We start from the raw sequence: 22,784 nt of genomic DNA on the forward strand, positions 1-22,784 counted from the left end.
ACATATCAATTGTCAGTAGAAACCACATTTGTTTAAGCAAGTATCAGCTATGTTATTTAATAAAGGCAGTAAAATGAGGCTGAATGAACTGTGTCGCTGCCAGACAAGGCTCCGCTGATAACCAGGTGTAGCGGTGGTAAGCATTCATTCCACAGGGCTGAAAAGAAAGCTGTTGCTTTATGTCGGCCCTAACAGTTTGTGGGCAGTGTGTTACCGTTATAGTCCAATGAATGTATAGTGTAGTGTTGTGTAGTGTTGTGTAGTGTTGTGTAGTGTTGTGTAGTGGCTTTGCTGGTATGCATCGTCCCTCAAGAATGATTTGGTTTGTTTGGCTGCTTCTTTGTAGTGATTTAATAGCCTTCCACAGTGTAGCTGGATCGCTACGAGGGTCAGACACGGAATTAATTAAATGATTAGACCTTTTTATGGAAGCATTTGTTTCTAATTTGTCTGAAAGTGAGTCAGTCAGTCTGGCTGCCAGTCTACCAGTCTGTCTGGCTTCAAATCAAGCTTTTGTTCCTTAGCTGAAATAACTCAGGATGTTCAGGCGTGAACCATTGGTTGGCTTTATCTTTCCTTTGTAGGGTTAGGGTTAGGGTTAGGGTTATCCCCTGTCCTGGTCCTATCCCCTGTCCCGGTCCCATCCCCTGTCCCGTTCCCTGTCCCGGTCCTATCCCCTGTCCCGGTACCATCCCCTGTCCCCTGTCCCGGTCCCGGTCCCGGTCCTATCCCCTGTCCTGGTCCTATCCCCTGTCCCGGTCCCTGTCCCGGTCCTATTCCCTGTCCCGGTCCTATCCCCTGTCCCGGTCCCATCCCCTGTCCCCTGTCCCGGTCCCGGTCCCAGTCCTATCCCCTGTCCTGGTCCTATCCCCTGTCCCGGTCCCTGTCCCGGTCCTATTCCCTGTCCTGGTCCTATCCCCTGTTCCCGGTCCCGGTCCTATCCCCTGTCCTGGTCCTATCCCCTGTCCCCGGTCCCGGTCCTATTCCCTGTCCTGGTCCTATCCCCTGTCCCCGGTCCCGGTCCTATCCCCTGTCCCGGTCCTATTCCCTGTCCTGGTCCTATCCCCTGTCCCCGGTCCCGGTCCTATCCCCTGTCCCGGTCCTATTCCCTGTCCTGGTCCTATCCCCTGTCCCCGGTCCCGGTCCTATCCCCTGTCCCGGTCCTATTCCCTGTCCTGGTCCTATCGCCTGTCCCCGGTCCCGGTCAGTTGTACAACTGACCTTAACCCCCGTCCACAACACCCGAGCTGACTAGGTCTCCCCCTTTCCCTTCCCTTAACCCCCGTCCACAACACCCGAGCTGACTAGGTCTCCCCTTTCCCTTCCCTTAACCCCGTCCACAACACCCGAGCTGACTAGGTCTCCCCTTTCCCTTCCCTTAACCCCCGTCCACAATACCCGAGCTGACTAGGTCTCCCCCTTTCCCTTCCCTTAACCCCCGTCCACAACACCCGAGCTGACTAGGTCTCCCCTTTCCCTTCCCTTAACCCCCGTCCACAACACCCGAGCTGACTAGGTCTCCCATTTTCCCTTCCCTTAACCCCCGTCCACAACACCCGAGCTGACTAGGTCTCCCCTTTCCCTTCCCTTAACCCCGTCCACAACACCCGAGCTGACTAGGTCTCCCCCTTTCCCTTCCCTTAACCCCCGTCCACAACACCCGAGCTGACTAGGTCTCCCCCTTTCCCTTCCCTTAACCCCCGTCCACAACACCCGAGCTGACTAGGTCTCCCCTTTCCCTTCCCTTAACCCCCGTCCACAACACCCGAGCTGACTAGGTCTCCCCTTTCCCTTCCCTTAACCCCCGTCCACAACACCCGAGCTGACTAGGTCTCCCCCTTTCCCTTTCATATATACACCAGGACATGTACATTGTGAACTATATGAATAGAATACAGTATTTCAGAACGTGATCTACCTCTTGCATAAATGATCAAACTGGGGAGAATTGAAATTTGCCATCTCCCCTTATCTGCAAGCGTAGCCAATGGCAATACACCTTATTGCTATCTTAATTGAACCAACCAATCGGAATATATAAACATAGAATACATATTTCTGCAGTGGCCAAGTGGAAACATAAGCAACCATGTTACCTCTGACATCAGTATTTGTGACAGGGCCAGTTTGTGTATATATATATATATATATATTGTGTTGTTCAAGGGGTTTTGCTGCTTGACTCAGTTAGGTTCTGTTACGTCATCATGTGCCTCCAAGAAGGGTTATTACAGTACAAGATATTTGAGTCTCTTTAGTATAGTGTGTTGAGAAATCTAGAGGACTTCTGCCGTCTGTTACACCCCGGAGTGCCAAGGGAGTTGGTAGATTACAAGTGGCTGGGTAGTGCCAATGAACCCTCGGGTTGGGTCTCAAATGGGTAACCTATTTCCTATATAGTGAGTGCACTACATAGGGAATAGGGTAAAAGTAGTTCACGACATAGGGAATAGGGTAAAAGTAGTTCACGACATAGGGAATAGGGTAAAAGTAGTTCACGACATAGGGAATAGGGTAAAAGTAGCTCACTACATAGGGAATAGGGTAAAAGTAGCTCACTACATAGGGAATAGGGTAAAAGTAGCTATCACTATATCAATATATCACTGTATCAATGTATCACTATATAAATATATGACTTTACCACTACATTAATATACCACTATCTCGCAGTACCACTATACCACTATATAAATATACGACTATACCACTATACCACTATACCACTATACCACTATACCACTATACCACTATATAAATATACGACTATACCACTATATCACTATACCACTATACCACTATATAAATATACGACTATACCACTATATAAATATACGACTATACCACTATATCACTATACCACTATACCACTATATAAATATACGACTATACCACTATATATAAATATACGACTATACCACTATATCACTATACCACTATACCACTATATCACTATACCACTATACCACTATATCAGTATATCAGTATATCAGTATACCACTATATCACTATACCACTATACCACTATACCACTATACCACTATACCACTATATCAGTATATCACTATACCACTATATCACTATATCACTATACCACTATACCACTATACCACTATATAAATATACACTATACCACTATATCACTATATACCACTATACCACTATATCACTATACCACTATACTATATCACTATATACCACTATATCACTATATCACTATATCACTATATCACTATATCACTATACCACTATACCACTATATCAGTATATCACTATATCACTATACCACTATATCAAATATACCACTATATCACTATATCACTATACCACTATACCACTATATCAGTATATCAGTATATCACTATACCACTATACCACTATACCACTATATCAGTATATCAGTATATCAGTATATCAGTATACCACTATATCACTATATCACTATACCACTATACCACTATACCACTATACCACTATATCAGTATATCACTATATCACCACTATATCACTATATCACTATACCACTATACCACTATACCACTATATCACTATACCACTATATCACTATATCATCAGTATATCAGTATATCAGTATATCACTATATCACTATATCACTATATCACTATATCAGTATATCAGTATACCACTATATCAGTATATCACTATATCACTATATCACTATATCACTATATCACTATATCACTATATCAGTATATCAGTATATCAGTATACCACTATACCACTATATCACTATACCAGTATATCACTATATCACTATATCAGTATATCAGTATACCACTATATCAGTATATCACTATATCAGTATATCACTATATCAGTATATCACTATATCAGTATATCACTATATCACTATATCACTATACCACTATATCACTATACCACTATATCACTATATCAGTATATCACTATATCACTATATCACTATATCACTATATCAGTATATCATATCACTATATCACTATATCACTATATCACTATACCACTATATCAGTATATCAGTATATCACTATACCACTATATCACTATACCACTATATCACTATACCACTATATCAGTATATCAGTATATCACTATATCACTATATCACTATATCACTATATCACTATATCACTATATCAGTATATCACTATACCACTATATCAGTATATCACTATACCACTATATCAGTATATCACTATACCACTATATCAGTATATCAGTATATCACTATATCACTATATCACTATATCACATTATATCACTATATCACTATATCACTATATCATATCACTATATCACTATATCACTATATCACTATACCACTATATCAGTATATCACTATATCAGTATATCAGTATATCAGTATATCAGTATATCACTATATCAGTATATCACTATACCACTATACCACTATATCACTATACTACTATACCACTATATCAGTATATCAGTATACCACTATATCACTATATCACTATATCAGTATATCAGTATACCACTATATCAGTATATCACTATATCAGTATATCACTATATCACTATATCAGTATATCAGTATACCACTATATCAGTATATCACTATATCAGTATATCACTATATCAGTATATCAGTATACCACTATACCAGTATACCAGTATATCAGTATATCAGTATACCACTATATCAGTATATCACTATACCACTATACAACTATACCACTATACCACTATATCACTATATCACTATATCACTATATCACTATATCACTATATCAGTATATCAGTATATCACTATACCACTATACCACTATATCACTATACTACTATACCACTATATCAGTATATCAGTATATCACTATACCACTATACCACTATATCACTATATCACTATACCACTATATCACTATATCAGTATATCAGTATATCACTATACCACTATACCACTATATCACTATACTACTATACCACTATATCAGTATATCACTATACCACTATACCACTATATCACTATATCACTATACCACTATATCACTATATCACTATACTATATCACTATATCACTATATCACTATACCACTATACCACTATATCAGTATATCACTATATCAGTATATCACTATACCACTATATATATCAGTATATCACTATATATCAGTATATCAGTATATCAGTATATCACTATACCACTATACCACTATATCAGTATATCAGTATATCACTATACCACTATATCAGTATATCACTATACCACTATACCACTATATCACTATATCACTATATCACTATATCAGTATATCACTATATCACTATACCACTATATCACTATATCATCACACTATATATATCACTATATCACTATATCACTATATCAGTATATCACTATATCACTATCACTATACCACTATACCACTATATCACTATATCACTATATCACTATATCACTATATCAGTATATCACTATACCACTATACCACTATATCACTATATCACTATATCAGTATATCAGTATATCAGTATATCACTATATCAGTATATCAGTATATCACTATACCACTATACCACTATATCACTATATCACTATATCAGTATATCACTATACCACTATATCACTATATCACTATATCACTATATCAGTATATCACTATATCACTATATCAGTATATCACTATATCACTATACCACTATATCACTATATCACTATATCAGTATATCACTATACCACTATACCACTATATCACTATATCACTATATCAGTATATCAGTATATCACTATATCAGTATATCAGTATATCACTATACCACTATACCACTATATCACTATATCAGTATATCACTATACCACTATACCACTATATCACTATACCACTATATCAGTATATCAGTATATCACTATACCACTATACCACTATATCACTATATCACTATATCAGTATATCAGTATATCACTATATCAGTATATCAGTATATCACTATACCACTATACCACTATATCACTATATCAGTATATCTATATCAGTATATCAGTATATCACTATATCACTACTATATCACTATATCACTATATACCACTATACCACTATACCATATCACTATATCAGTATATCAGTATATCAGTATATCACTATACCACTATACCACTATATCACTATACCACTATATCACTATATCACTATACCACTATATCACTATACCACTATATCACTATACCACTATATCACTATATCACTATATCACTATACCACTATATCACTATATCAGTATATCACTATATCAGTATATCACTATATCACTATACCAGTATATCACTATATCAGTATATCAGTATATCACCATACCACTATACCACTATCTATATCACTATATCAGTATATCACTATATCACTATACCACTATATCACTATATCACTATCACTATATCACTATATCAGTATATCAGTATATCAGTATATCAGTATACCAGTATATCACTATATCACTATATCACTATATCAGTATATCAGTATATCAGTATATCAGTATATCACTATATCAGTATATCACTATACCAGTATATCACTATATCACTATATCACTATATCAGTATATCAGTATATCACTATACCACTATATCACTATATCAGTATATCACTATATCACTATATCATACCACTATATCAGTATACCACTATATCACTATACCACTATATCAGTATATCACTATACCAGTATATCAGTATACCACTATACCAGTATATCACTATACCACTATATCACTATATCAGTATATCACTATATCACTATATCAGTATATCAGTATATCACTATATCACTATATCACTATATCACTATATCACTATATCACTATATCAGTATATCACTATACCACTATATCACTATATCACTATATCACTATATCACTATATCAGTATATCAGTATATCAGTATATCACTATACCACTATATCACTATATCACTATATCAGTATATCAGTATATCAGTATACCATATATATCACTATATCACTATACTATATCACTATATATATCACTATATCACTATATCACTATATCACTATATCAGTATATCAGTATATCAGTATACCACTATACCAGTATATCAGTATATCACTATACCAGTATATCAGTATATCAGTATACCAGTATACCAGTATATCACTATATCACTATATCACTATATCACTATACCAGTATATCAGTATATCACTATATCACTATATCACTATATCACTATATCAGTATATCAGTATACCACTATATCAGTATATCACTATATCAGTATATCACTATATCAGTATATCAGTATACCACTATACCAGTATACCAGTATACTATATCAGTATATCAGTATACCACTATACCACTATATCAGTATATCAGTATATCAGTATATCACTATATCAGTATATCACTATATCACTATACCACTATACCACTATATCAGTATATCAGTATATCAGTATATCACTATATCAGTATATCACTATATCACTATACCACTATATCACTATATCAGTATATCACTATATCACTATACCACTATATCACTATACCACTATATCACTATATCACTATACCACTATACCACTATATCAGTATATCAGTATATCAGTATATCAGTATACCACTATACCACTATATCAGTATATCAGTATATCAGTATATCACTATATCAGTATATCACTATATCACTATACCACTATACCACTATATCAGTATATCAGTATATCACTATATCAGTATATCACTACATTTACATTTACAAGTATATCAGTATATCAGTATATCAGTATATACCTGTGTTACCTCCTGGGCTGTGATGTCACCAGAGGTACCTCCTGGGTTGTGATGTCATCTGATGAAGCAGTTTGCATCATGTAGGGAAGGAATTGCCTTAAGGGACAAATGAAGTTGTATTGATTTAAATTGGTCAAATTGAATTGATTAAATTGATTGTTACCTTCTCTAGGATGAGATGGGGAGCACCACTGGTCCAAGCACTACTCATTCTGTGGGGTTCTGTTTTCTATTGTTTCACTGTGTTATATCGTATTATATACTATAGTATTGTTTTATTTAGGTCCCGACGGGGAGCACCACTGGTCCAAGCACTACCCATTCTGTGGCGGAACATTCCAGTCACCCATAGACATCCAGACCCAGCTGCTGAGGTTTGACCCCACACTACGTCCAATCGAGCTCCAGAACTACAACCTCTCAGCCAATGAGCAGCTGACCCTCGGGAACAATGGACACTCCAGTGAGTAAAGCCTGGAAGATGATCTCATCTTTACAGGCGTTAGATGTCTTGCATGTCGTGGGTCCTGCTGCGACTGAGCAGGCTGATCCTGGTGCCAGAACCATGTCATATGTGTGCCATACCCACGAAGTAGCACACATATGACATTGAACAAGCATACCTGACATTGGTAGTATACGTAAAACACTCTCTTCTTCTTAGTGACCTGGGTCAGTTATCCTCTGACTGGATCGGCCACAGTAATCTAACATAATCACACGACAACAATCCCCAGTGTTATTTTTAAAATCTTTGTAAACATGCTCTTAGATAGAATATCTCTTGTCTTAAAACAGCCCTCTGATAATATAAAAAAAATATTTAAAAAAAATGTGCCATTTAGCAGACGCTTTTATCCAAAGCGACTTACAGTCATGTGTGCTTACATTCTACGTATGGGTGGTCCCGGGGATCAAACCCACTACCCTGGCGTTACAAGCGCCATGCTCTACCAACTGAGCTACAGAAGGACCAATATAATACAATTCTTTATTTTACAGAGGCAACTTGCATTGTATGTTCGTTAAACCCCACGGCTGTTTAGTGATCACAAGGCCGGATGACGCAGATACCTGCCACTGTCAGGACCCCCATCATTATGGAATGCAGGGAGGGCGATAGCAGTGTCAGCAAGTCTCAAACATACTGACCACTCACACTGACATGGCCGTTTAGCCAACAGCATAGAAACCCCTATTAGACATGCTAGCATAATCACCTCTCTGGTCCAGGCACCTTATTGGTTGATGATAGGTGGTGAAACAGTGGCCTAAGGCTGGTCCAGCGTTCTGCAGCCGAATGATGATGAGTGCAGAATAGAGCTGTATCTCGAATGACACCCTATCTCCTATATATCTCTAATGACACCCTATCTCCTATATATCTCTAATGACACCCTATCTCCTATATATCTCTAATGACACCCTATCTCCTATATATCTCTAATGACACCCTATCTCCTATATATCTCTAATGACACCCTATCTCCTATATATCTCTAATGACACCCTATCTCCTATATATCTCTAATGACACCCTATCTCCTATATATCTCTAATGACACCCTATCTCCTATATATCTCTAATGACACCCTATCTCCTATATATCTCTAATGACACCCTATCTCCTATATAGAGGAGCTGTATCTCTAATGACACCCTATCTCCTATATATTTCTCATGACACCCTATCTCCTATATATCTCTAATGACACCCTGTATCTCCTATATAGAGGAGCTGCATCTCTAATGACACCCTATCTCCTATATAGTGGAGCTGTATCTCCTATATAGAGGAGCTGCATCTCTAATGACACCCTATCTCCTATATAGTGGAGCTGTATCTCCTATATAGAGGAGCTGCATCTCTAATGACACCCTATCTCCTACATAGTGGAGCTGTATCTCTAATGACACCCTATCTGCTATATAGTGGAGCTGTATCTCCTACATAGTGGAGCTGTATCTCTAATGACACCCTATCTCCTAAATATCTCTAATGACACCCTATCTCCTATATATCTCTAATGACACCCTATCCCCTATATAGATGAGCTGTATCTCCTATATAGAGGAGCTGTATCTCTAATGACACCCTATCTCCTATATAGTGGAGCAGTATCTCTATTGACACCCTATCTCCTATATATCTCTAATGACACCCTATCTCCTGTATAGAGGAGCTGTATCTCTAATGACACCCTATCTCCTATATATCTCTAATGACACCCTATCTCCTATATAACCCTATCTGCTATATATCTCTAATGACACCCTATCCCCTATATATCCCTAATGACACCCTATCTGCTATATATCTCTAATGACACCCTATCTCCTATATATCCCTAATGACACCCTATCTCCTATATATCTCTAATGACACCCTATCTCCTGTATAGAGGAGCTGTATCTCTAATGACACCCTATATCCTATATATCTCTAATGACACCCTATCTCATATATAACCCTAATGACACCCTATCTGCTATATATCTCTAATGACACCCTATCTCCTATATATCTCTAATGACACCCTATCTCCTATATATCTCTAATGACACCCTATCTCCTGTATAGAGGAGCTGTATCTCTAATGACACCCTATATCCTATATATCTCTAATGACACCCTATCTCCTATATATCTCTAATGGCACCCTATCTCCTATATATCTCTAATGACACCCTATCTCCTATATATCTCTAATGACACCCTATCTCCTATATATCTCTAATGACACCCTATCTCCTATATATCTCTAATGACACCCTATCTCCTATATATCTCTAATGACACCCTATCTCCTATATATCTCTAATGACACCCTATCTCCTATATATCTCTAATGACACCCTGTATCTCCTATATATCTCTAATGACACCCTGTATCTCCTATATAGAGGAGCTGCATCTCTAATGACACCCTATCTCCTATATAGTGGAGCTGTATCTCCTATATAGAGGAGCTGCATCTCTAATGACACCCTATCTCCTACATAGTGGAGCTGTATCTCTAATGACACCCTATCTGCTATATAGTGGAGCTGTATCTCCTACATAGTGGAGCTGTATCTCTAATGACACCCTATCTCCTAAATATCTCTAATGACACCCTATCTCCTATATATCTCTAATGACACCCTATCCCCTATATAGATGAGCTGTATCTCCTATATAGAGGAGCTGTATCTCTAATGACACCCTATCTCCTATATAGTGGAGCAGTATCTCTATTGACACCCTATCTCCTATATATCTCTAATGACACCCTATCTCCTATATATCTCTAATGACACCCTATCTCCTGTATAGAGGAGCTGTATCTCTAATGACACCCTATCTCCTATATAACCCTATCTGCTATATATCTCTAATGACACCCTATCCCCTATATATCCCTAATGACACCCTATCTGCTATATATCTCTAATGACACCCTATCTCCTATATATCCCTAATGACACCCTATCTCCTATATATCTCTAATGACACCCTATCTCCTGTATAGAGGAGCTGTATCTCTAATGACACCCTATATCCTATATATCTCTAATGACACCCTATCTCCTATATAACCCTAATGACACCCTATCTGCTATATATCTCTAATGACACCCTATCTCCTATATATCTCTAATGACACCCTATCTCATATATAACCCTAATGACACCCTATCTGCTATATATCTCTAATGACACCCTATCTCCTATATATCTCTAATGACACCCTATCTCCTATATATCTCTAATGACACCCTATCTCCTGTATAGAGGAGCTGTATCTCTAATGACACCCTATATCCTATATATCTCTAATGACACCCTATCTCCTATATATCTCTAATGGCACCCTATCTCCTATATATCTCTAATGACACCCTATCTCCTATATATCTCTAATGACACCCTATCTCCTATATATCTCTAATGACACCCTATCTCCTATATATCTCTAATGACACCCTATCTCCTATATATCTCTAATGACACCCTATCTCCTATATATCTCTAATGACACCCTGTATCTCCTATATAGAGGAGCTGCATCTCTAATGACACCCTATCTCCTATATAGTGGAGCTGTATCTCCTATATAGAGGAGCTGCATCTCTAATGACACCCTATCTCCTACATAGTGGAGCTGTATCTCTAATGACACCCTATCTGCTATATAGTGGAGCTGTATCTCCTACATAGTGGAGCTGTATCTCTAATGACACCCTATCTCCTAAATATCTCTAATGACACCCTATCTCCTATATATCTCTAATGACACCCTATCCCCTATATAGATGAGCTGTATCTCCTATATAGAGGAGCTGTATCTCTAATGACACCCTATCTCCTATATAGTGGAGCAGTATCTCTATTGACACCCTATCTCCTATATATCTCTAATGACACCCTATCTCCTATATATCTCTAATGACACCCTATCTCCTATATAGTGGAGCTGTATCTCCTATATAGAGGAGCTGCATCTCTAATGACACCCTATCTCCTACATAGTGGAGCTGTATCTCTAATGACACCCTATCTGCTATATAGTGGAGCTGTATCTCCTACATAGTGGAGCTGTATCTCTAATGACACCCTATCTCCTAAATATCTCTAATGACACCCTATCTCCTATATATCTCTAATGACACCCTATCCCCTATATAGATGAGCTGTATCTCCTATATAGAGGAGCTGTATCTCTAATGACACCCTATCTCCTGTATAGAGGAGCTGTATCTCTAATGACACCCTATCTCCTATATAACCCTATCTGCTATATATCTCTAATGACACCCTATCCCCTATATATCCCTAATGACACCCTATCTGCTATATATCTCTAATGACACCCTATCTCCTATATATCCCTAATGACACCCTATCTCCTATATATCTCTAATGACACCCTATCTCCTGTATAGAGGAGCTGTATCTCTAATGACACCCTATATCCTATATATCTCTAATGACACCCTATCTCCTATATAACCCTAATGACACCCTATCTGCTATATATCTCTAATGACACCCTATCTCCTATATATCTCTAATGACACCCTATCTCCTATATATCTCTAATGACACCCTATCTCCTGTATAGAGGAGCTGTATCTCTAATGACACCCTATATCCTATATATCTCTAATGACACCCTATCTCCTATATAACCCTAATGACACCCTATCTGCTATATATCTCTAATGACACCCTATCTCCTATATATCCCTAATGACACCCTATCTCCTATATAACCCTAATGACACCCTATCTGCTATATATCTCTAATGACACCCTATCTCCTATATAACCCTAATGACACCCTATCTGCTATATATCTCTAATGACACCCTATCTCCTATATATCTCTAATGACACCCTATCTCCTATATATCTCTAATGACACCCTATCTCCTGTATAGAGGAGCTGTATCTCTAATGACACCCTATATCCTATATATCTCTAATGACACCCTATCTCCTATATAACCCTAATGACACCCTATCTGCTATATATCTCTAATGACACCCTATCTCCTATATATCCCTAATGACACCCTATCTCCTATATATCCCTAATGACACCCTATCTCCTAACAACAGACCTCCATCCTATGCTAGCTTGGTACCGATGGCCTGGCTAGCCGTCTAAATCGCCGTGACCCTCAACCAACCTCTCCACTCACTGGACCCTTTTGATCACTCGACTAAGCATGCCTCTCCTTAATGTCAATATGTCTTGTCCATTGCTGTTCTGGTTAGTGTTTATTGGCTTATTTCACTGTAGAGCCTCTAGTCCTGCTCACTATACCTTATCCAACCTATTAGTTCCACCACCCACACATGAAATGACATCTCCTGGTTTCAATGATGCTTCTAGAGACAATATCTCTCTCTTCATCACTCAATACCTAGGTTTACCTCCACTGTATTCACATCCTACCATACCTTTGTCTGTACATTATACCTTGATGCTATTTTATCGCCCCCAGAAACCTCCTTTTACTCTCTGTTCCAGACGTTCTAGACGACCAATTCTTATTGCTTTTAGCCGCACCCTTATTCTACTCCTCCTATGTTCCTCTGGCGATGTAGAGGTGAATCCAGGCCCTGCAGTGCCTAGCTCCACTCCTATTCCCCAGGCGCTCTCTTTTGACGACTTCTGTAACCGTAATAGCCTTGGTTTCATGCATGTTAACATTAGAAGCCTCCTCCCTAAGTTTGTTCTATTCACTGCTTTTAGCACACTCTGTCAACCCGGATGTTCTAGCTGTGTCTGAATCCTGGCTTAGGAAGACCACCAAAAATTCAGAAATGTTAATTCCAAACTACAACATTTTCAGACAAGATAGAACTGACAAAAGGGGCGGTGTTGCAATCTACTGCAAAGATAGCCTGCAGAGTTCTGTCCTACTATCCAGGTCTGTACCCAAACAATTTGAACTTCTACTTTTAAAAATCCACCTCTCTAAAAACAAGTCTCTCACCGTTGCCACCTGCTATAGACCACCCTCTGCCCCCAGCTGTGCTCTGGACACCATATGTGAACTGATTGCCCCCCCATCTATCCCAGCCATCCTACAATCTAAAACACTTCAGCGAGCAGGCCTTCCTAATCGACCTGGCCGGGATATCCTGGAAGGATATTGATCTCATCCGGTCAGTAGAGGATGCCTGGATATTTTTTTTAAATGCCTTCCTAACCATCTTAAATAAACATGCCCCATTCAAGAAATTTAGAACCAGGAACAAATCAAATCAAATCAAATCAAATTTTATTTGTCACATACACATGGTTAGCAGATGTTAATGCGAGTGTAGCGAAATGCTTGTGCTTCTAGTTCCGACAATGCAGTGATAACCGACAAGTAATCTAACTAACAATTCCAAAACTACTGTCTTATACACAGTGTAAGGGGATAAGGAACATGTACATAAGGATATATGAATGAGTGATGGTACAGAGCAGCATACAGTAGATGGTATCGAGTACAGTATATACATATGAGATGAGTGTGTAGACAAAGTAAACAAAGTGGCATAGTTAAAGTGGCTAGTGATACATGTGTTACATAAGGATGCAGTCGATGATGTAGAGTACAGTATATACATATGCATATGAGATGAATAATGTAGGGTAAGTAACATTATATAAGGTAGCATTGTTTAAAGTGGCTAGTGATATATTTACATCATTTCCCATTATTAAAATGGCTGGAGTTGGGTCCGTGTCAATGACAGTGTGTTGGCAGCAGCCACTCAGTGTTAGTGGTGGCTGTTTAACAGTCTGATGGCCTTGAGATAGAAGCTGTTTTTCAGTCTCTCGGTCCCAGCTTTGATGCACCTGTACTGACCTCGCCTTCTGGATGATAGCGGGGTGAACAGGCAGTGGTTCGGGTGGTTGATGTCCTTGATGATCTTTATGGCCTTCCTGTAACAACGGGTGGTGTAGGTGTCCTGGAGGGCAGGTAGTTTGCCCCCGGTGATGCGTTGTGCAGTCCTCACTACCCTCTGGAGAGCCTTACGGTTGAGGGCGGAGCAGTTGCCGTACCAGGCGGTGATACAGCCCGCCAGGATGCTCTCGATTGTGCATCTGTAGAAGTTTGTGAGTGCTTTTGGTGACAAGCCGAATTTCTTCAGCCTCCTGAGGTTGAATAGGCGCTGCTGCACCTTCTTCACGACGCTGTCAGTGTGAGTGGACCAATTCAGTTTGTCTGTGATGTGTATGCCGAGGAACTTAAAACTAGCTACCCTCTCCACTACTGTTCCATCGATGTGGATAGGGGGTGTTCCCTCTGCTGTTTCCTGAAGTCCACAATCATCTCCTTAGTTTTGTTGACGTTGAGTGTGAGGTTATTTTCCTGACACCACACTCCGAGGGCCCTCACCTCCTCCCTGTAGGCCGTCTCGTCGTTGTTGGTAATCAAGCCTACCACTGTTGTGTCGTCCGCAAACTTGATGATTGAGTTGGAGGCGTGCGTGGCCACGCAGTCGTGGGTGAACAGGGAGTACAGGAGAGGGCTCAGAACGCACCCTTGTGGGGCCCCGTGTTGAGGATCAGCGGGAGGAGATGTTGTTGCCTACCCTCACCACCTGGGGCGGCCCGTCAGGAAGTCCAGTACCCAGTTGCACAGGGCGGGGTCGAGACCCAGGGTCTCGAGCTTGATGACGAGCTTGGAGGGTACTATGGTGTTGAATGCCGAGCTGTAGTCGATGAACAGCATTCTCACATAGGTATTCCTCTTGTCCAGGTGGGTTAGGGCAGTGTGCAGTGTGGTTGAGATTGCATCGTCTGTGGACCTATTTGGGCGGTAAGCAAATTGGAGTGGGTCTAGGGTGTCAGGTAGGGTGGAGGTGATATGGTCCTTGACTAGTCTCTCAAAGCACTTCATGATGACGGAAGTGAGTGCTACGGGGCGGTAGTCGTTTAGCTCAGTTACCTTAGCTTTCTTGGGAACAGGAACAATGGTGGCCCTCTTGAAGCATGTGGGAACAGCAGACTGGTATAGGGATTGATTGAATATGTCCGTAAACACACCGGCCAGCTGGTCTGCGCATGCTCTGAGGGCGCGGCTGGGGATGCCGTCTGGGCCTGCAGCCTTGCGAGGGTTAACACGTTTAAATGTCTTACTCACCTCGGCTGCAGTGAAGGAGAGACCGCATGTTTCCGTTGCAGGCCGTGTCAGTGGCACTGTATTGTCCTCAAAGCGGGCAAAAAAGTTATTTAGTCTGTGATTGACTGTAGTCCGTGATTGTAGTCCGTGATTGACTGTAGACCCTGCCACATGCCTCTTGTGTCTGAGCCATTGAATTGAGATTCCACTTTGTCTCTGTACTGACGCTTAGCTTGTTTGATAGCCTTACGGAGGGAATAGCTGCACTGTTTGTATTCAGTCATGTTGCCAGACACCTTGCCCTGATTAAAAGCAGTGGTTCGCGCTTTCAGTTTCACGCGAATGCTGCCATCAATCCACGGTTTCTGGTTAGGGAATGTTTTTATCGTTGCTATGGGAACGACATCTTCGACGCACGTTCTAATGAACTCGCACACCGAATCAGCGTATTCGTCAATATTCCCATCTGACGCAATACGAAACATGTCCCAGTCCACGTGATGGAAGCAGTCTTGGAGTGTAGAGTCAGCTTGGTCTGACCAGCGTTGGACAGACCTCAGCGTGGGAGCCTCTTGTTTTAATTTCTGCCTGTAGGCAGGGATCAGCAAAATGGAGTCGTGGTCAGCTTTTCCGAAAGGGGGGCGGGGCAGGGCCTTATATGCGTCGCGGAAGTTAGAGTAACAATGATCCAAGGTTTTACCACCCCTGGTTGCGCAATCGATATGCTGATAAAATTTAGGGAGTCTTGTTTTCAGATTGGCTTTGTTAAAATCCCCAGCTACAATGAATGCAGCCTCCGGATAAATGTTTTCCAGTTTGCAAAGAGTTAAATAAAGTTCGTTCAGAGCCATCGATGTGTCTGCTTGGGGGGGGGGATATATACGGCTGTGATTATAATCGAAGAGAATTCTCTTGGAAGATAATGCGGTCTACATTTGATTGTGAGGAATTCTAAATCAGGTGAACAGAAGGATTTGAGTTCCTGTATGTTTCCTTCATCACACCATGTCCCGTTAGTCATGAGGCATACGCCCCCGCCACTCTTCTTACCAGAGAGATGTTTGTTTCTGTCGGCGCGATGCGTGGAGAAACCCGTTGGCTGCACCGCCCTGGATAGCGTTTTCCCAGTAAGCCATGTCTCCGTAAAGCAAAGAACGTTGCAGTCTCTGATGTCCCTCTGGAATGCCACCCTTGCTCGGATTTCATCAACCTTGTTGTCGAGAGACTGGACATTGGCAAGAAGAATACTGGGAAGTGGTGCGCGATGTGCCCTTTTTCGGAGTCTGACCAGAACACCGCCGCGTTTCCCTCTTTTTCGGAGTCGTTTCCTTGGGTCGCTGCATGTGATCCATTCCGTTGACCTGTTTGTAAGGCAGAACACAGGATCCGCGTCGCGGAAAACATATTCTTGGTCGTACTGATGGTGAGTTGACGCTGATCTTATATTCAGTAGTTCTTCTCGACTGTATGTAATGAAACCTAAGATGACCTGGGGTACTAATGTAAGAATTTGTAAGTCGCTCTGGATAAGAGCGTCTGCTAAATGACTTAAATGTAAATGTAAATGTAAATAACACGTAAAAAAACAAAAAACTGCATAGTTTCCTAGGAACGCGAAGCGAGGCGGCCATCTCAGTCGGCGCCGGAAGTCAAGATATAGCCCTTGGTTCTCCCCAGACCTGACTGCCCTTAACCAACACAAAAACATCCTATGGCGTTCTGCATTAGCATCGAACAGCCCCCGTGATATGCAGCTGTTCAGGGAAGCTAGAAACCATTATACACAGGCAGTTAGAAAAGCCAAGGCTAGCTTTTTCAAGCAGAAATTTGCTTCCTGCAACACTAACTCAAAAAAGTTCTGGGACACTGTAAAGTCCACGGAGAATAAGAACACCTCCTCCCAGCTGCCCACTGCTCTGAGGCTAGGAAACACTGTAAAGTCCATGGAGAATAAGAGCACCTCCTCCCAGCTGCCCACAGCTCTGAGGCTAGGAAACACTGTAAAGTCCATGGAGAATAAGAGCACCTCCTCCCAGCTGCCCACTGCTCTGAGGCTAGGAAACACTGTAAAGTCCATGGAGAATAAGAGCACCTCCTCCCAGCTGCCCACTGCTCTGAGGCTAGGAAACACTGTAAAGTCCATGGAGAATAAGAGCACCTCCTCCCAGCTGCCCACTGCACTGAGGCTAGGAAACACTGTAAAGTCCATGGAGAATAAGAGCACCTCCACCCAGCTGCCCACTGCTCTGAGGCTAGGAAACACTGTAAAGTCCATGGAGAATAAGAGCACCTCCACCCAGCTGCCCACTGCTCTGAGGCTAGGAAACACTGTCACCACTGATACCACCATAATTGAGAATTTCAATAAGCATTTCTCTACGGCTGGCCATGCTTTCCACCTGGCTACTCCTACCCCGGTCAACAGCACTGCACCCCCAACAGCAACTCGCCCAAGCCTTCCCCATTTCTCCTTCTCCCAAATCCATTCAGCTGATGTTCTGAAATAGCTGCAAAATCTGGACCCCTACAAATCAGCCGGGCTAGACAATCTGGACCCTTTATTTCAAAAATTATCTGCCAAAATTGTTGCCACCCCTATTACTAGCCTGTTCAACCTCTCTTTCGTGTCGTCTGAGATTCACAAAGATTGGAAAGCAGCTGCGGTCATCCCCCTCTTCAAAGGGGGGGACACTCTTGACCCAAACTGCTACAGACCTATATCTATCCTACTATGCCTTTCTAAGATCTTCGAAAGCCAAGTCAACAAACAGATTACCGACCATTTCGAATCTCACCATACCTTCTCTGCTATGCAATCTGGTTTCAGAGCTGGTCATGGGTGCACCTCAGCCACGCTCAAGGTCCTAAACGATATCTTAACCGCCATCGATAAGAAACATTACTGTGCAGCCGTATTCATTGATCTGGCCAAGGCTTTCGACTCTGTCAATCACCGCATCCTCATCGGCAGACTCGACAGCCTTGGTTTCTCAAATGATTGCCTCGCCTGGTTCACCAACTACTTCTCTGATAGAGTTCAGTGTGTCAAATCGGAGGGTCTGCTGTCCGGGGGGTGTCCGGGGGGTGCCACAGGGTTCAATTCTTGGACCGACTCTCTTCTCTGTATACATAAATGAGGTCGCTCTTGCTGTGCTGCTGGTGAGTCTCTGATCCAACTCTACGCAAACGACACCATTTTGTATACTTCCGGCCCTTCTTTGGACACTGTGTTAACAACCCTCCAGGCAAGCTTCAATGCCATACAACTCTCCTTCCGTGGCCTCCAATTGCTCTTAAATACAAGTAAAACAAAATGCATGCTCATCAACCGATCGCGACCTGCACCTACCCGCCTGTCCAACATCACTACTCTGGACGGCACTGACTTAGAATACGTGGACAACTACAAATACTTAGGTGTCTGGTTAGACTGTAAACTCTCCTTCCAGACCCATATCAAACATCTCCAATCCAAAGTTAAATCTAGAATTGGCTTCCTATTTCGCAACAAAGCATCCTTCACTCATGCTGCCAAACATACCCTTGTAAAACAGACCATCCTACCAATCCTCGACTTTGGCGATGTCATTTACAAAATAGCCTCCAATACCCTACTCAACAAATTGGATGCAGTCTATCACAGTGCAATCCGTTTTGTCACCAAAGCCCCATATACTACCCACCATTGCGACCTGTACGCTCTCGTTGGCTGGCCCTCGCTTCATACTCGTCGCCAAACCCACTGGCTCCATGTCATCTACAAGACCCTGCTAGGTAAAGTCCCCCCTTATCTCAGCTCGCTGGTCACCATAGCATCTCCCACCTGTAGCACACGCTCCAGCAGGTATATATCACTAGTTACCCCTAAAACCAATTCTTTCTTCGGCCGCCTCTCCTTCCAGTTCTCTGCTGCCAATGACTGGAACGAACTACAAAAATCTCTGAAACTGGAAACACTTATCTCCCTCACTAGCTTTAAGCACCAACTGTCAGAGCATCTTACAGATTACTGCACCTGTACATAGCCCACGTATAATTTAGCCCAAACAACTACCTCTTTCCCAACTGTATTTAATTTATTTATTTATTTTGCTCCTTTGCACCCCATTATTTTTATTTCTACTTTACACATTCTTCCATTGCAAAACTACCATTCCAGTGTTTTACTTGCTATATTGTATTTACTTTGCCACCATGGCCTTTTTTGCCTTTACCTCCCTTCTCACCTCATTGCTCACATTGTATATAGACTTGTTTATACTGTATTATTGACTGTATGTTTGTTTTACTCCATGTGTAACTCTGTGTCGTTGTATCTGTCGAACTGCTTTGCTTTATCTTGGCCAGGTCGCAATTGTAAATGAGAACTTGTTCTCAACTTGCCTACCTGGTTAAATAAAGGTAAAATAAATAAATAAATAAAAATATCTCTAATGACACCCTATCTCCTATATAGTGGAGCTGTATCTCTAATGACACCCTATCTCCTATATAGTGGAGCTATTTATTTTAATTGTATTTTATTTCACCTTTATTTAACCAGGTAGGCCAGTTGAGAACAAGTTCTCATTTACAACTGTGACCTGGCCAAGATAAAGCATAGCAGTGCGACACAAACAACAACACAGAGTTACACTTGGAGTAAACAATTAACAAGTCAATGACACAGTAGAAGAAAAGAAAGTCTATATACAGTGTGTGGAAAAGGCATGAGGAGGTAGGTAAAAATATCTCTAATGACACCCTACCTCCTACATAGTGCCATCCCATGCCTACATAGTGTTATTCCATGCCTACATAGTGCTGTTACATGCCTACATAGTGTTATTCCATACCTACATAGTGGTATTCCATGCCTACATAGTGCCATCCCATGCCTACATAGTGCCATCCCATGCCTACATAGTGTTATTACATGCCTACATAGTGCTATTCCATGCCTACATAGTGCTATTCCATGCCTACATAGTGCCATTCCATTCCTACTTAGTGCCATTCCATGCCTACGTAGTGCCATTCCATGCCTACATAGTGCCATTCCATGCCTACATAGTGCCATTCCATGCCTACATAGTGCCATTCCATGCCTACATAGTGCCATTCCATGCCTACATAGTGCCATTCCATGCCTACATAGTGCCATTCCATGCCTACATAGTGTTATTACATGCCTACATAGTGTTATTACATGCCTACATAGTGCCATCCCATGCCTACATAGTGCCATTCCATGCCTACATAGTGCCATTCCATGCCTACATAGTGCCATTCCATGCCTACATAGTGCCATTCCATGCCTACATAGTGCCATTCCATGCCTACATAGTGCCATTCCATGCCTACATAGTGCCATTCCATGCCTACATAGTGCCATTCCATGCCTACATAGTGCCATTCCATGCCTACATAGTGCCATTCCATGCCTACATAGTGTTATTACATGCCTACATAGTGCCATTCCATGCCTACGTAGTGCCATCCCATGCCTACATAGTGCCATTCCATGCCTGCATAGTGCTATTCCATACCTACATAGTAAATAGGGTGGCATTTAGGATTAGGCCGATTAGCCTTTAAACAACTCCGATGTCACTGACGGTCAGTGTAATGCGATGTCTTGTTGTCCTGACGACCAACACAGCCGGAGACATTGTTACATCATCATCATCCTTCACCAAGCTAATTATCAGACGAACGTTTGACAGCAGAGAACAGGTTGCTCTGCATCTTTAGTCAGGGATTCAGACATCTCCAGCTGACTCTTGACTTTTAAAAAGTCACTTAAACTTGGATGAGATATGCTGCTGAAAGATGTGTTAGTGTTCTCGGGCATGTTTACATCTCTGCCTCTGGCGTAGCTGCCTCAGGTTTACGGTGCAATGTACAGGTTGTGGATCTCAAACGCTCCCTGTAAAGGAAAAGGTTGGGATTGAATGGTCTAAAGGCGTGAATGTATAGCTGTCCCTAGAGAGTCTAAAGAGAGTTAATGTCTCTCTCGCTCTCTCTCCAGTTCAGCTGTCTCTAGAGTTAATCTCTAAAGAGAGTTAATGTCTCTCTCTCTCTCCAGTTCAGCTGTCCCTAGAGAGTCTAAAGAGAGTTAATGTCTCTCTCTCTCTCCAGTTCAGCTGTCCCTAGAGAGTCTAGAGAGTTAATGTCTCTCTCTCTCTCCAGTTCAGCTGTCTCTAGAGAGTCTAAAGAGAGTTAATGTCTCTCTCTCTCTCTCCAGTTCAGCTGTCTCTAGAGTACATCTCTAAAGAGAGTTAATGTCTCTCTCTCTCTCTCTCTCTCTCCAGTTCAGCTGTCTCTAGAGTTAATCTCTAAAGAGAGTTAATGTCTCTCTCTCTCTCCAGTTCAGCTGTCTCTAGAGTTAATCTCTAAAGAGAGTTAATGTCTC

At 41.2% G+C, this 22,784-nt stretch overlaps 1 protein-coding gene across 1 annotated transcript in view; it reads left to right on the forward strand.

Moving 5' to 3' along the window:
• The window catches only part of ca12 (carbonic anhydrase XII), a 101,394-nt gene that overhangs the window by 29,292 nt on the left and 49,318 nt on the right, over positions 1-22,784 (forward strand). The window contains exon 3 of the mRNA XM_046352064.1: positions 8,042-8,236. Coding sequence (XP_046208020.1) covers positions 8,042-8,236 — 195 coding nt within the window. The remainder of the gene's footprint in view (positions 1-8,041; positions 8,237-22,784) is intronic.

The sequence above is a fragment of the Oncorhynchus gorbuscha genome, linkage group LG06 (assembly GCF_021184085.1).
Source record: "Oncorhynchus gorbuscha isolate QuinsamMale2020 ecotype Even-year linkage group LG06, OgorEven_v1.0, whole genome shotgun sequence".
Classification (NCBI taxonomy): domain Eukaryota; kingdom Metazoa; phylum Chordata; class Actinopteri; order Salmoniformes; family Salmonidae; genus Oncorhynchus; species Oncorhynchus gorbuscha.